Raw genomic sequence first — 14,613 nt, forward strand, 5'->3', positions numbered from 1 at the left:
GGACAGTAACAGTGTGCAAAGTAAAGGAGTTCATCATCTATTAAACAGTAAATAATTATTATAGATAAAACTAATGAATTAACTAATGAAGTAACCCTACCCTAATTCAATGTTTGATTATTTCTGTAGTAATACCAGTAACTATTGCATAACATTTAAATCAAGTTATACATTTTCATTTTTGTGGAACTACAGTTGCCTCATATGCTGAACTAGAAAGTTCAGTGCTCTATCAGCCGCCCCAATTGGTCAGGTAATTAGCTGAATTACTCAGAAGATGGGTTTAAGGCAGCAGGAATGTAATTTACTTAAAGTCAACTATCCTTTAAACAATAACTATCTGACCCAATGAAGAATGGCTCTACTGCTTTCAGTCTATCATGGGTTTGTTCACAATAAAAGATGACAAAGTGTGAAATGTTTGTCGCAATGTCCTAGGGCTCAAGCTGCTTAGAGTTGCCAACACATCCCATTTAGTCCACTAATTTTATTATTCACTGCAGCTTTTGTTTGTTTCTTGCACCAGAAAGGCTTTACTTTTTTCATCCTTTAAGATTCCCGCTTAGAAATCCAGCCTTCTGTGTTTGATGGCAGACATAAACATGTAATTAAAGTTCTTCATTCCTCCAGCGAGGTCCAAAGCCAGCTTCTGTGGCGAGGCTGACTGATAGGAGCAAAGTCTGTCTCCTTCCAACTAAACTTTTCCAAGCAGATGCTTCAGTGATAAACAGAAAAAGCCTCGCTTTCAAGAGACGGGAATGTTTTTTTTTTTTTTCCACGGTTTTTATAGTTTTCTTCATTTCACCCTCTTTCTTTCATTTTCTCCTCTATCCATTCTTCCTTTTTTGTTCATTACAATCCAGCCAAGACAAAAGCCCAGTTAATCCATTTGAGATAGCAGTTGCTCAAATTTCAGCTTATATTGGGTTTAGTGTGGTGTTTATGGAGGTGGGTTTGAGAATGTCTCATAAAGGGGCACATCGCAGGGTGTAGGCCTACCTAGAAAAAGCTTCCCAGCCAGCATGCCTAGGTGGGCCCCATGTGGGGAAAAGGAGGGCAGACTATATGGGTCCCATATGGGTTTGTCCGCGGGTTCCATGATGGCCCCACATGGGTTTGCCCATGTAGGGCCAGAGCCCACATGGGCCCTGCATGGGCCCTATATGGTGGTGGCCCACATGGGTTTTGTCCAATTAGGGCCCATGCAGGGCCCATGTGGGCTGTGGCCCTACATGGGCAAACCCATGTGGGGCCATCGTGGAACCCGCGGACAAACCCATATGGGACCCATATAGTCTGCCCTCCTTGTCCCCACATGGGTCCCACCTAGGCATGCTGGCTGGGTTTTGGTCTCCTTACAGTTTCCTTTATTTCTGGTTTTGTCACACTATCATGTTTTGGATCAAACTCATTTTTAAATTTGACGAAGATAGTTTGAGTTGATACAACATGCAGATTATAAATGACGATTTTATTTGCAAAAGTAATGAGATATTCATACCAACAGGTCTCACTTGTTCCAGATAGGATCAGAGTTCATGACTCAACAATAAAAGAGACGCTGGGCAAACAAAGCATTCACAGGAGATACTTTTTCACAACACTGCACACAGATTCATATTCTGTATATAAAAATCTTTCAGAACATAATTTAAAGAATCTTTGATATTTGTTTATTCACTTTCTTACATAACATTCATCCAATTCTATCAGCTGTCTCTCCTCCCATTTTTCTTCTTTGAAACTCCCTCTACTCTTAACATTCAAAGCCACGGCAAAGGGAGTTTCCTCTCGGGCACCAATAATAGCCTGGGAGTGCCAGACGATCGAAGCGGCTTGACCACATCTGAGGGTCCTCTGGGGTCAATCTAAGGTCCTGTTTATTTTCTTCACAAGGCTCAGCTCAAACAAGTCTTTTATCATAAACTTCTGAGTTCTGTCATAATGCAATCCATGATTCAGACTGAAATTACATGTAGTAATTGCACTGATCTTTTCCAAATCCTTTAGCTTATCAATATTGTGTCTTTGCTTGATGGATTATTGGGGCAGTTTAAGAATTTTCAGAAACTGTTGACCTTATAGAGCCTCCAAATTATGAGGTATCAAAATATGTTTTCAAGACACTGAGTATCTGCTCAGGCAAAATTTCACTAATCCCAAGTCTTCAAATGGCTCACGAGGAGTACAGTTGGGGAGTATCAGAATAAATCAGCAAGACCGAGATTAGATATTTAGGTGCTGGCCAGAAATAACTCTGTAATGGATGTCAACATTTACCTCTGGCCCCTTCAGAGAATAATCATCTCCACAGAATTGAAACAACATGTTCTTTACCCTCACAAACCGATTTCAGAATGCACAGACAGTTGTTGTCATGTTTTCCATATTAAAAGCTGCAGAAATATCCAGTAAGATGGTATCAAAGAATTGAGCATATCGGTTATTTCATTGAAAAAATAAATAAATAAATAAAATCAAGCAACTAAAATATTTCTTGTGACTCACACCAATAAACTGATACTTCTCAGCTTGACAGGTGTTGAGAAAAATATTTAAAGGAGGAGAAATAAAGTCAAACTCTTTGAATATGCAGCACAAACAAAAGCTTTGAAATTTAGTATGAATTTAGGTACGTCCTGCAGCAGCAGCTGCTAAAAGATGCTGCTGCTGTTGAAGTCCATCAGTAAGACGATTTAACAGCATGTCTCTGTCATGTTTTCAAAGTGTTTACTGTGTGGAATTTCAGTGTTTCCTGTTAGGATCTGCTGCCCTTCTATGGTTTTATGTGTTCGTGTCACTCGCGCTTATGGAAGTCATGGTAAGTTTTATTGAAGAAGCAATAAAAAATGTTTTTCAGTAAGGAATCTTGTTTAGCATAAAACTGGGCTTTGTTGTGTTCAGGGCCTCGGCTTTCGTGAGTCACAAACATTTAAACAGCATGAGAACATTTTTTTGTTTTCGTCTCCCCCGTTGACAAATGTGGTCTGGGGGAGATTTATAAAACTCGAGACATCAACAGAGGGCTGGAGATGTGTTTGTTATTTAACATCTGACATTACGACTGTTGATGTATTTACAATCTTTCACCTCCTCTTTGCGGAGTACCGTCATGATATGTTCCAAATAAATCCCTGGTTATAAAACTGAGCTGAGCTACTGAGCTGTACAAACAAAACTAAAAAAAAACAGAAGAGGTATCATGAATAGAAATAGTCAGTCTCTCTTTTTTTTTTACTGAACAACCTGGAAGAGTTTAACAAGATAAAAAAGAAAGATTACAAACCATTAACTTACCGAAAAAATCAGCTGTATAAAGTTGATCATGTTGGACGGGGGAAGACCAGGGAGGGAGGAGAACAAACAATGTTACATTGTTACTTAATGTCAGACTTTAACATTTTGTTAACTGACATTTTTCTAATCATTTATTTTATTTATTTCACCAAATAAAATATTGCCACACAGTATCAAGGGATATCAAGGCTGTAAATGGAAAAGGTTTCAAAAAACAAAACTTTTTTTGTTCATATTTTTTCAATTTCCTTTCATGAGATTTCAGAGAAAGTACCAGAGAAAGTAGAGCTACATCTAGCTGGATAGAGTATAGAGTTACACAGTACTTTATACCCTCCCATGCAATTGGTGCTATATAGATAAACCGGATTGAATAGAACTACTACAGCTTGCAAACAATGAGTTTCTTATCTGTAAAGCAGCAGAATGCAGGCTGGCTAACCAAGTAGATAGTCTGACTAATCTGTAAAATGTTAAGTCTGAATCATGCTAAAAAAATTAAAAACTAAATTATCTGAAATGATTATGTCAGATTGTTTTGTTGCATAAGGAAACTCGTTTTACATATAAATAGAGTCCAAATTATATATATATATATATTTTATTCTAGCTTTTTGAGAAAACCATGCCTGCTTCTACTAACCCTTGCCTAAATGACAACTTTTACTTGTAAGCTTAAAGAGCCAAGATAAAAAAAAGAATACAAACCTTTCTTTGCTTTCTTCTGCAGCTTCAAAGTGTCTGATGATCTCTTTTTGATCTCCTGACGGGCTTTTTTATACTCTGTCAAGTGACAATTGCACAAAGAAAAAAATAGAAAAACATACCCAGGGCTTGATTTTTAGTGTCTCATACAAACTAATTCAGAGGAATACAAGCAAGAGTGCTTATGAAAACCTTTGGCATGGTCTTTGTCCAGAGTATTAGCCACTCTCTTCCATTCCTCCATCTGCTCCTGCAGAGGGTTAATCAGGCAGTCCAGAAACACCCTGGAAACATAAACACACTGTTAAGGTTTTCCAGAACAAAACACTCCGGAACAAGATTTATTTTACATTTGTTCCATAGAAAAGAGTTAAAAGTTTAGAGTTAGTCAATTGGAAGATCAGTTTTATGGAAAATTTGAGTGCAAATTTAAATGACTTACCAAGGAGGATCAGAACATCTACATCGCAGGTAGTAGATGTAGAATTTGCAAGTATTTTAAATTGTTGTGTTAAAGAAATAACTGCAGCTCCTGCTAAACTCTCTTTGCTGGAGTCGAATTTAACCTGTTTCACAAAGTACCTTTGCAGTCCTAGAAGTGATTATTTTCTAAAATATCTTCACTCTCTTCGGCTTTTAACGTTACTTGGACAATGCTTTTGGTTTCTTTTGTCCTGGTAAAATCTATAATTTCATCTTATGAAAACCTCAGGATCAGCAGAGGAGCTGAAGGACGGCCCACATGGTATGCAAATCTTTTGCCCATTTCAACCTGACTGACTCTCTCATTCTGAACTGTGGGACATATCGGACTCACACAGGGCCAAGCCATCACACATTTTTGAGGAGAAATTTATTTAGGGAATGAAGGAAAAAGACTAAGTGTGAGATGAGTTACCATTATGCAAAGTTAAAAAAAATAGTTTTTATTAGGAAGACTATGAAGAAGATGGTACCCATTTATCACACACTCGTATCTACTCACATGGAAAACTGACGGAGCTTGGCCTCGATGCTGCGATGCCTCATGCACATCCTGGTGAGCGCTGAACCGATATCTCTGGTCCCTCCTGACAACAAAAACAAACAAACAGTCTGTCGGCTTTCAAAACCTGCAACAACTGATCAACTGTCTTCAAATAAAAACTGCACAGACAAAAAAAAAAAAAAAGATAGTGTGTTGCATAGCAACACGAGTATAAGGTATACAACCATTATTGTGCTGCGCTATATTTTCACGTAAATATCGTATTGATTCCAAAAGCACACACACAAATGATCACATTTCTACCCATATATATTGACGCCCATTCATTTTAGTAACTGCATTTATGCCCCACACCAAACACTTACCCTAACAATCATAGCCCCAAGTTAACCAAAGTTTATTTCACACATTACCTCTAAACCTAAAAAAGAAGAAACAGTGTCATTTCTACCATATTTATAAACAATATGTTGTTTATAATGTTATATAAACAATACATGGCAGGAAGATCACTCCCATAGAGGGAAGAAAAAAATTGCTCATTGCTAAGCTTCTTTAGCAATGAGCTATAGCTCATTGCTAAAGAAGCTGGCTGTTAACAACCTGCTGTCCCCTGTATATCAATAGAAAATTGTGTGGAAGAAAGAAATAATGTAAAACACTTGCACAAGCATTAGGTGTAACTGCAGCTTTGTGAGTTGCTTTTGAAGCAAAGCTTGTTTGAGTGTTAAGGTGTAGACTGCAGCATATATGCTGGGCACATCTGTGTGGTGGATCAGCTGCAATTGTCGTGTTCTTGGAGGTAAACCAATCCATCTAAGGGGAAAAAGAGCTGGATTCAGTTGACCCATTTCAAATTAATTATTAATTTGGAAATCCATATCCTAGAGACTGAATGAAGAGTGGCAGAGGCACAGAAGTTGCTTAATGTCTATTGTGACACTTCCACAGCTGGTGATGATTTGAGGGGTCTATATGTCATCAGATGGTTTTAGTCCACTGTGTTTTGTAAAGTCTAAAGTCAGAGCACTTCACTGTTCCCTCTGTTGACAAGCTTTATGGAGATGCTTTATTAACTTTCTGGAAGGACTTGGCACCTCCCTACGCTGCCAGCAGCACCAATGGATGCTTTAATGGGACTGACAGGCCAGCAGGCTGCCAGGAGCATCTCCAAGAGGAGAAACATTAAACCCAACAGGACAGACAGGCTTCTTGCTGCTGCAATAAATGCAAAGGGATCAGTGACAAACTGTTCAATAGCCTGAATTAGTTACTAATCTTATGTAATGTTTTAATTTTCTGAGGAACTGAATTTAGGTCTTCATTAGCCGAGATCCCTTATCAAAACAAGCAAAGGTAAATGTTTGAAAAATAATCTGGTGTAATGGATCTACAGAGTAGAAGATTTTACGTTCCAATGTAAGTTGATGTAATAAGTAAATTTTGTTGATGCAGACCCGTATACAAACTGACCAGTATACTTTTATACTGCTTTTGGGGTTACATTCCTTTTGCAGAAAAGGAATGTAATAAAGGACCTCCTTTATTGCTTTTTTAAGCAATAAAAAAGTTAATTAATAAATCCCAATCCCAAAATAGTGCAGGATTCCCATTAATTCCAGTTTATGGAAGTGATTTTACAATACTACAGCTAGATGGAAAACACAACTTGAAACAGTCAAGATAAATAATCGTTAATGCCTAAGGTGTATTGACCATTCAGAAACACAAACAGCAGCAGTTCAAACTTGTGCACACTGCATAGTGTAAAACCATCCACAGGTCTGCAAATGTCAAACACTGCTAACGCTTCTCCACAAAGAGTCGGGTAACAATATCCAACATCATTCCATGTTAAACCTCTGGATTTAAAGCACTGAAAACTTCAAAGTTCTAAGTTTTCACTCAAGGTGCATAACATTTTGTCTGTTTTTTTTTTTTTTTTGTATTAAGGTGCTTGGCAGGTCACTTGTTCCCCAGATCTCTGAAAAAACAACCACAGTTCTGCGGATTAAGTTCATCTCACTGTGGTCTCTCCCTCCATGTAGTCCCACATCGACTCCAGGAGTCTGAGAGCAGGACCTGATGTTTGGGCCAGGCCATCTGCTGCAGAACACTTTGCTCATTTCTCCTGTTTTCTGTTAATCTGTTAATTCCTGCAGTTTGTGTGGCTCTCACTTAGAGATAATGTAGACTTTAAGTTATTTGGTTGTTTCTCCTGATGCCTTCAGATATGTGTAACAAAAATCCTCAGGGGTTTTTTTTTTTTTTTTTTTTTTTTTTAAATCAGCTCTCGTCACCTTGAGTCATTGAGTTTAAAGACGATATAGATTGTTTAAACTATTAATAATAATAATGAAAAAAAGTGAATCAAAACATCCAACGAGGTGTAAAGGTTTTGTTGAAGGACACTCCAGCAGGGTGGCGATAGATGGAGTCTAAACTGATTCTCAGTGCAGCAGAAGCTCCACAGGCACCTGATAGGGCCCAGATGGCCATCCTCTCTCTCCCCCTGACAGGACGCTCCCTCCTGGGGAAAGGGTCTCTCCATCTCTGCTTGACAGACTAGAGATCCAACAAAAACACTTCAGCAACAAGATGCTTGCATTGCTACACACTTGAGAAGGATTTGACATGCTCACCTCCTTGTTGTCTAAACTCAGATGTTTATCTTAAATGATAATTAGCCAGAATTCATTTAATCAGAAGCAGATATGCAGCTTGAGTCTTGCTCAAAGTTGCTCGGTTGTGAACAAACCTGTGTTGTGTAGGGCGTGGTGATGAACACTGCAATGCACCAGTGACTCCTTTTTTCTTTCCTCTGCTCTTCCCTTCTTTCCTCACATCTTCCTCTTCCTTCCTCTAACACTTCTCTGTCACACCCACTCTGACTCTCATTTTCTCTTCAGGACCTCTGCCTGTCTTATTACTGCCCGTCACCGAGAAGACCATGTTAAAATATAGTACCACTGTAATGCTGCCAGCATGGATGACCAACTACTGAGATTTTTATAGTCCCGATGGAACTGATGGATGCGGCACTAAAAACCTTGCTGGTTTAAAGTGTAAAATCTTCAACTGACATCCGATTAGCTAAAATCAGACTCGACGTCAGTGAAGATATATCAGCTTTCATTAAACTGAAACCAAATATAACAGCTGATACCCTGAAACAATGAGACTTGAGCCAAAGCGATCACAGTCTGTAGAGTCACCAGAAAACCACAGTAGACCCAGTCAGCAGCGGTCATGACCATTTCTACAATCAAAGGAGTCATTTCTGCCAATCAACTTGGAAAAGCTTATAAAAATGTTAAAAAAAAATATTTGAGGGCTACAATTTTAGCAGAGGAAAAGATTCAAGTCAGATTGTAAATCTTCCAAGCAGTTGATGTGCACAGAATAATAGTAATAAAAAAAAACATACTCAATATTCTGGACTCAAATGTGAGACCATGTGCCCAGCTGAAGACTTACCGAGACTGGGTCTTCAATAGAAGAAAGACCCCAAACACAGCACTAACTCTGCAACAGAGTAGCTAAAAAATGAGTCCAGGCCTGAACCAGACTGAAATCCTTTGACTGGACCACTAGAGAACTACGCAGAAACAAGTCTCCAAACTATTTCAAGTTATTGCTGTTAAACGTTTCGGCATAGTAAGAACTCTTTTTTTTTTTTTTTTCACCATTTTGAAGATCATGAAAATGATGTATCTCTTCAGATATCTGCTGAACATGTAAAACTCCGGGGTGTGTACATCATACGGTCCATCAGTTGTCCATGCACATTTCTAGCCACTTTAAGTACAAATCCAACACTTTTTCCTGTTCCTGCTTGTCCTCCTTCACACAATCTCTCCCCATCATTCCTCTTCACACATCATCTGACACTTTTCCCAACATTTCCCCTCATCCCAGATCCTGCTGTATCCTCCGTTTGCTTAATGCTGCACTTCATCTTTTCCCCTGCCAGCTCTCTTCTCACCTCCAGACTAGGTGTTACCTCCTCTCTTCTCACCTCATCTCCTCCTCTCAGGCTAAATTCCCGTCAGTAAAATTTGGCAGTTGTAAGTTTTACCAAGTCGCTGCATCCTCAGTGTGACTTTACCTTTTAGATTTCTGACTCGATTTCTTATTCTCCCAGAAGATCTTGCAAGCTGAATTTTAGGTTGAAAGATCTGGTTTTGGATGGTCTGTATGACATGGGATGTCAACTCCAAGGATCGGCACGTCGTTATGAGTGACTGTAGCAGTGAAAGTAAAACGTTTTAACAGATGAGCAGGATTTATCCTCTTGGTCTCGGTGTTGGCTTGGGCACATTTCCACACAAACTGAATTCTCCACATTTCTTCACCTCCCATTACTGTGGATCCCACAGTCTTCGAGACCACAGCCGTTCAACCACCTATCATTAGGTCTATACAACCGCTGTAGCTTCTTCAATATTTTTAGAAAGCACCATGATATTAGGTGTTACGAGTCACATTTATGCTGAGAAACTATTGGTTTCTTATTTAGCCTTGCCTTATTTTTAGTAGTTGTAAAAAACATAATCCATATGAAGGAGATCTTCCAAACCTTATAGCATTGGGGGTCACAGCTCCATGTTTTTTTAATTCAGCATAATCTAAAGTAGATTAAACAGAAGGTGGTCTTTTCTGTGCAATGGTATTGCATTTTTGCCATAAAGTTGCTTCTACAGCTTTTCACAAAACTATAATCTTAAAAAAAAAAAAAAACTGTACTCCAAATCTTCAAACACTAAGCTCAGGGAAACGTAATTCATGCCAACTTCCAGCAAATAAGTTTGTGGCCAAGTAAAACTGCCTGACCAAACACCAGACCTCTCAAGCGAGTGTGTCTGCATGTTGAGAAAACACCCGCCTGACCCAATTCAGTGGGACAGAGAGGCGTTTCTTTCTGACCTGCAGGCACAGATTGCTCTCATCTTTGCTGTATCTGCAGAAATGTCGGACAGGAGGCTCTGCAGCAGCTCGTTTGCACGCAAGATCAAACCGGGTCACTTTCGAATCTTCCAAAGAATCTCAGGTTGTGACAGGTCAAAAGAGATGTGAAGAAGTGAACGAACTTGGTGCAGTTCAACTCAATTATTCAGAAAAAAAGCTGACCCCAAGCGAGTTATACTAAAGTTCAAAAATTCACTTGTATTTTAAAGGTTTAATTACTTATTATTGTACTAAATATGGCCTAATGCTTTTTTTCCATAAATTAGCACATAATAAGTTGGAAAAGTGGAACACTACTGAGTAATTACCTGATTAAGGCAACAAGATCTGATGCAAGCCTTCAGTAGATTACAAAACATTTCTAAGTGGAATGGAAGCTCATTTTTCCTCATAAATATTCTATTTTCATTTCCATCCATAAAGCAACGGCTAGTTTATGTCAGCTTTAATCAACCGTTCAAAAGGAAACATTACAAACCACCAGTAGGTGGATTTTCCAGAGAGTGCTATAAGGCTAGAATAATTTTTAATCAATCTGGAACAAATTCCCAAAGTAATTTTTTGGGGGTTTTAGTAAGTTTAGAGTTCTAAAAGATACATTGTCGAACAGCTAATGCTGTGTTCAATTGGAGACTGAAAAAAAAGTGAAATCTTAGTTTTGATGCATTTAATGTATGAATGAATCACTAGTAAGAACCAATAGCAAAAATAAAATTCAATCCCAAATCATTCTAATGATGAAATAACTGAAACAGACATACGTCATCATTCTGCCTAAAAACCCATAGAAAATAGATTAGCTAAATCATCTACTAAGCAAGGTCAAACATGAAGATGGTAATCTCTAGAATTGTGGTTCTCTACATATGATGTATTCTAGATTAAATGAATATCACTCATGCACACAATAATACCTTTTGACTCCCATTTATTCTCAAATAGCCCACGTACGCGAGGTTGTCAAATCAGCTTGTATGAATGTAGTCCTTCAAGCTACTGTCGCTGCTTTCCAGTGTTAAAACTGAAGACTTTAAATGGCACTGCTGATGACTGATTAATATATACGACTAAGTTTATATCTTCAGTGGAACATTTTCTAACACTTCCATGGTAGAACGAGGTATTTTTCTGAAACCTAAGTCTCCAAAGATGTTAGAAATGTTAGATAACATTTTCTACCATCTCCAGTCTAGAGGGTCAGAACTTTCTGTGAAGTTTCTTGTGGAGCAGAAACAGGCCATGGGGCCAAGTGGGCCAAGATGCAACCTTAATGTTTCAGCATGACCCAATGTTTCTGACCGCTTTTTCAAAGATGGCAGCCGCTCTGCCGACTGGCCCTGAAGATGGGACGCTGTGGCGCACCAGCGTGGTGGTGCTGTGTACAGTAGGTGACCTGGAATATAAGATGGGAATTTAAACCCATCCCTGTCCTTCCGACTGGGATGTGAACTCAGCCATCACATTCCCATGGGAGAAACGTCGCACGAACGCTGGTGGAACCAGGCTGAGGAACTGGAGCAGCTGAAGCTGCAGCCCAGCAGGACAGCCACTAAATCACCAGCCCCTGCTATCACACTATATTTCTTGTCTAGTTGCTATAGGGAAGTTGTGGCTGGGGAGCTATTTTTAAGAAATGGAGCATGATGGAGGAAATGAGCAGAACAGGAAAACAGGAGAGGAAAAGTAGGAATGAAATGTTATAAGAAATGGAGAACAAGGTAACAAAGACTTGTCACACAACTACAAGCAGTAAAAGTGATATGACAGATTAAAAACAGATTAAACAATCATTGTCTAACTTTAAAGTTGATAAGTGCAAACAACTTTGGAAAGGACAAAAGTGATCCAATAGCAAAGTAGATCCTTATTTAAAATAGCAGTGAGCATTTATCACATCTTTTATCATTTATCGTGATAAAATTCTCATGAAAATAATTCCGATTCATCACGTCACAATACATTTAAATTAATGATGTCTAACCCCCCCAAACTGTTTTACTGTTGGAATCATTAGTTTTAATATTTTATCCACTATTTGTTTAATGACTGTATCAATAAATATCAATTGATTTGAAAATATCATTAAATTCAGTATAAATGTGCAGCTTAGTGACACAAATCACACTTCTGTATGTGCAGTCACAGTCATACAGCTACCTTAAAAAGTAGTTGTAAGTAATTCTTATTGTCACTTTTATCACAATGGTGCAACAGAATATTGCAATGAAACATCAAGACCATATCGCCACCCCTCATTTAAATCAAATTTAGTCTAAACGTGTTATTAGCAGTGATGTCAGAGAGAAAAATCTCCACAAAAATGGAAAAAAAAACAAACTAAAAATCCAGCTTTAGAGATGGCTGAACAGTCGCCACAAGAAACCGATCAGGTGACAGCCGTAACTCAAACTAGCGCTTAGTGTTGCCTGCTGGTTGCATCAGTCAGCATCTCTGTCTCTCCATATAGCCAAGGTCACTTTACGGATTCAGTAACGCATGCTTCGTGTATCACCAAGTGGCCCAAGTGTCACTTTGTCACAGTCGTCAATCTTTTTTTTATTGCAGAGGCACCGAATACCAACTTCCAGCCGATTACCAAAGTGTCACAAGGATCATGTTTAGCCGTGATGGACAGACAATGCTACATATGGGGAGGTCGAGGGCATAATTTTACATTTGTGCCAAAATTCAAAGGGTTGCTCCTTTTATTAGTTATATTAGTTCATATCCTCCTAGAAATATAATTCCTTGTGGTTCGTCCAAGGCCAACAGGGGGTCACAGAGTCCTGGAATACCACACGCCGAACCAGGGCGGGAGAGCAGGCCCAGGATGCCGGTCACTGAAGGTTACGATCCCAACATGCCTTCTGCAGGAGTGTAAGTGTGTGTGTGTGTGTGTGTTTGTGGGGGGGGGGTTACAGTAGGGTCTTGGGATTCTTTGAATGTTCCTCTAGTGAATAACTCCCCTCTCTGATAGCATACTAAAGCTGGAGTGTTGTGTCAGAGTTTATTGCAGCTGGGATTTTACGCTCGCATACCAGCACAGCTCTGATGATGAAACCAGAAGTATTTCAGTATTTCTTGTTTTTAAAAGCCTTTCTGATCTCTAAAGACATGTTTCACCTTTCGCCCACATATCTGCTGGTATATTTGGTATCCTGAGGGTAGTACAGAGATGTCATGGGCAGCAATGACTGTCAGTCATCTGCAGTAGGCCAGCTGCTGCCCTGCCATGTCGGCTGCTTCGACCTCAGCTCCACAGGATGCTGCAGAAATGCAAAATGGAGATGAAAAGTCTCCCAACACTAAAAGAAAACACACCGATGTGGGATTTTCTTTGAAGGTGCATGAACATGAATCTTGATTTTAAGTTACTACATACATACATGTAACGCAGTATAACCGACTCAATATGAAAGAGATTGTGCCAAAAAAAAACAACAAAAAAAAACACAAAAACAATGTTCAAAGATGTCTAATTCTTTCAAACACACACAAACCTTAATGGTTGATTAGCGATTCATTGGTGCTACAGTAAATTACTACAGAGTAGGACTGAAACGATTAATCGACTCAACAGGATGAGTCAGTTATTGAAATAATCGTCAACTAATTTAGTATTCATTTAATTGTTAGCTGGAGAATTCGGTCTAAAAAAGGCAATTCTCTGAAAGAACAATTCAAAGTTTCATTTAAGCCAAAACTGTTTGAAAATATAAAATTATTTTATTTAAAATAAACATGAATAAAAATAAAATGTTTGTTTTCCCATCCAAAAAAGAAACTGAATGTTCATTTGCATCTATTGATGCATTTCTGATACTGTATAAAGAAGGGTTAAGTTGTTAAATTAAAAATCTGCCAATTTTGTTGTCTGATTAATCGACTAATCATCAGAATAATCAATTAATCATTGGAATTTTTAGAATAATGGAATCATTAGTTGCAGCCTTGCTATATAGTATTTAAAAGTCAGAGGACCTGTCAAAAATATTCAATATCTGGGGATGAATTTCAACAAAGATCTTCTAACACGAGGAGATGTCTTGTATTAAATTGTGCTGACCTTTTGCATGATGCACCCTCTTAATTCGTTTATGTGCTTATGAGCTTTTGTAAACACAGAAGCAGATTTGTAAGCTTTTATTGGACTCTGAATGAATATTTCGGGAGGTGTTCAAAGACGGGATCACCACTTCAGTTATTTTGTCCTCCTTGGCAGCTGAGAAAACACGCTGAGCGACTTAGCAGCTCAGGAGGAGGACACAGAGAGACTCAAACCATCACAGCCGTCAGCCCTTTCACACAAAAACACACAATCTCTTTACTCCCTCACACACTGAGCTTGTAACGCTGACCACACAAGGGCAGGTGGAAACATGCTGAAACAAGATCCTGCTGATATCACACATCCTTTAATACCATAATTTTAAAACAACTCCAAGTGCCATAGCTCACGGTCTGGACAGATTTCAGCTGATGCACACTCTCTTTGAACTGAGGCGAAAACAAAGTGAAGCGAGAGTTTTATTTGCTTGACCCGGGCTGCTGCCAATCCTCCCGAGTGAAACCAGAGCTCCTATTTCAGCGCTAATCTGCAGTCTGAAAGAGCTGGCGTGCTGGCGGAGCACACCCGATGCCCTCTCAGTGAGTTT

General features: G+C 38.9%; 1 protein-coding gene across 4 annotated transcripts in view; it reads right to left on the reverse strand.

Moving 5' to 3' along the window:
* The window catches only part of LOC103149722 (MTSS I-BAR domain containing 1), a 53,960-nt gene that overhangs the window by 13,013 nt on the left and 26,334 nt on the right, over positions 1-14,613 (reverse strand). For all 4 annotated transcript variants that reach the window (XM_007569022.2, XM_007569020.2, XM_007569023.2 and 1 more), the window contains exons 4-7: positions 4,988-5,072; positions 4,195-4,286; positions 4,006-4,080; positions 3,298-3,309 (exon numbers count right to left, since the gene is read on the reverse strand). In XM_007569022.2, coding sequence (XP_007569084.1) covers positions 3,298-3,309; positions 4,006-4,080; positions 4,195-4,286; positions 4,988-5,072 — 264 coding nt within the window. The remainder of the gene's footprint in view (positions 1-3,297; positions 3,310-4,005; positions 4,081-4,194; positions 4,287-4,987; positions 5,073-14,613) is intronic.

This window comes from Poecilia formosa, unplaced genomic scaffold, assembly GCF_000485575.1.
Source record: "Poecilia formosa unplaced genomic scaffold, Poecilia_formosa-5.1.2 Scaffold235, whole genome shotgun sequence".
Classification (NCBI taxonomy): domain Eukaryota; kingdom Metazoa; phylum Chordata; class Actinopteri; order Cyprinodontiformes; family Poeciliidae; genus Poecilia; species Poecilia formosa.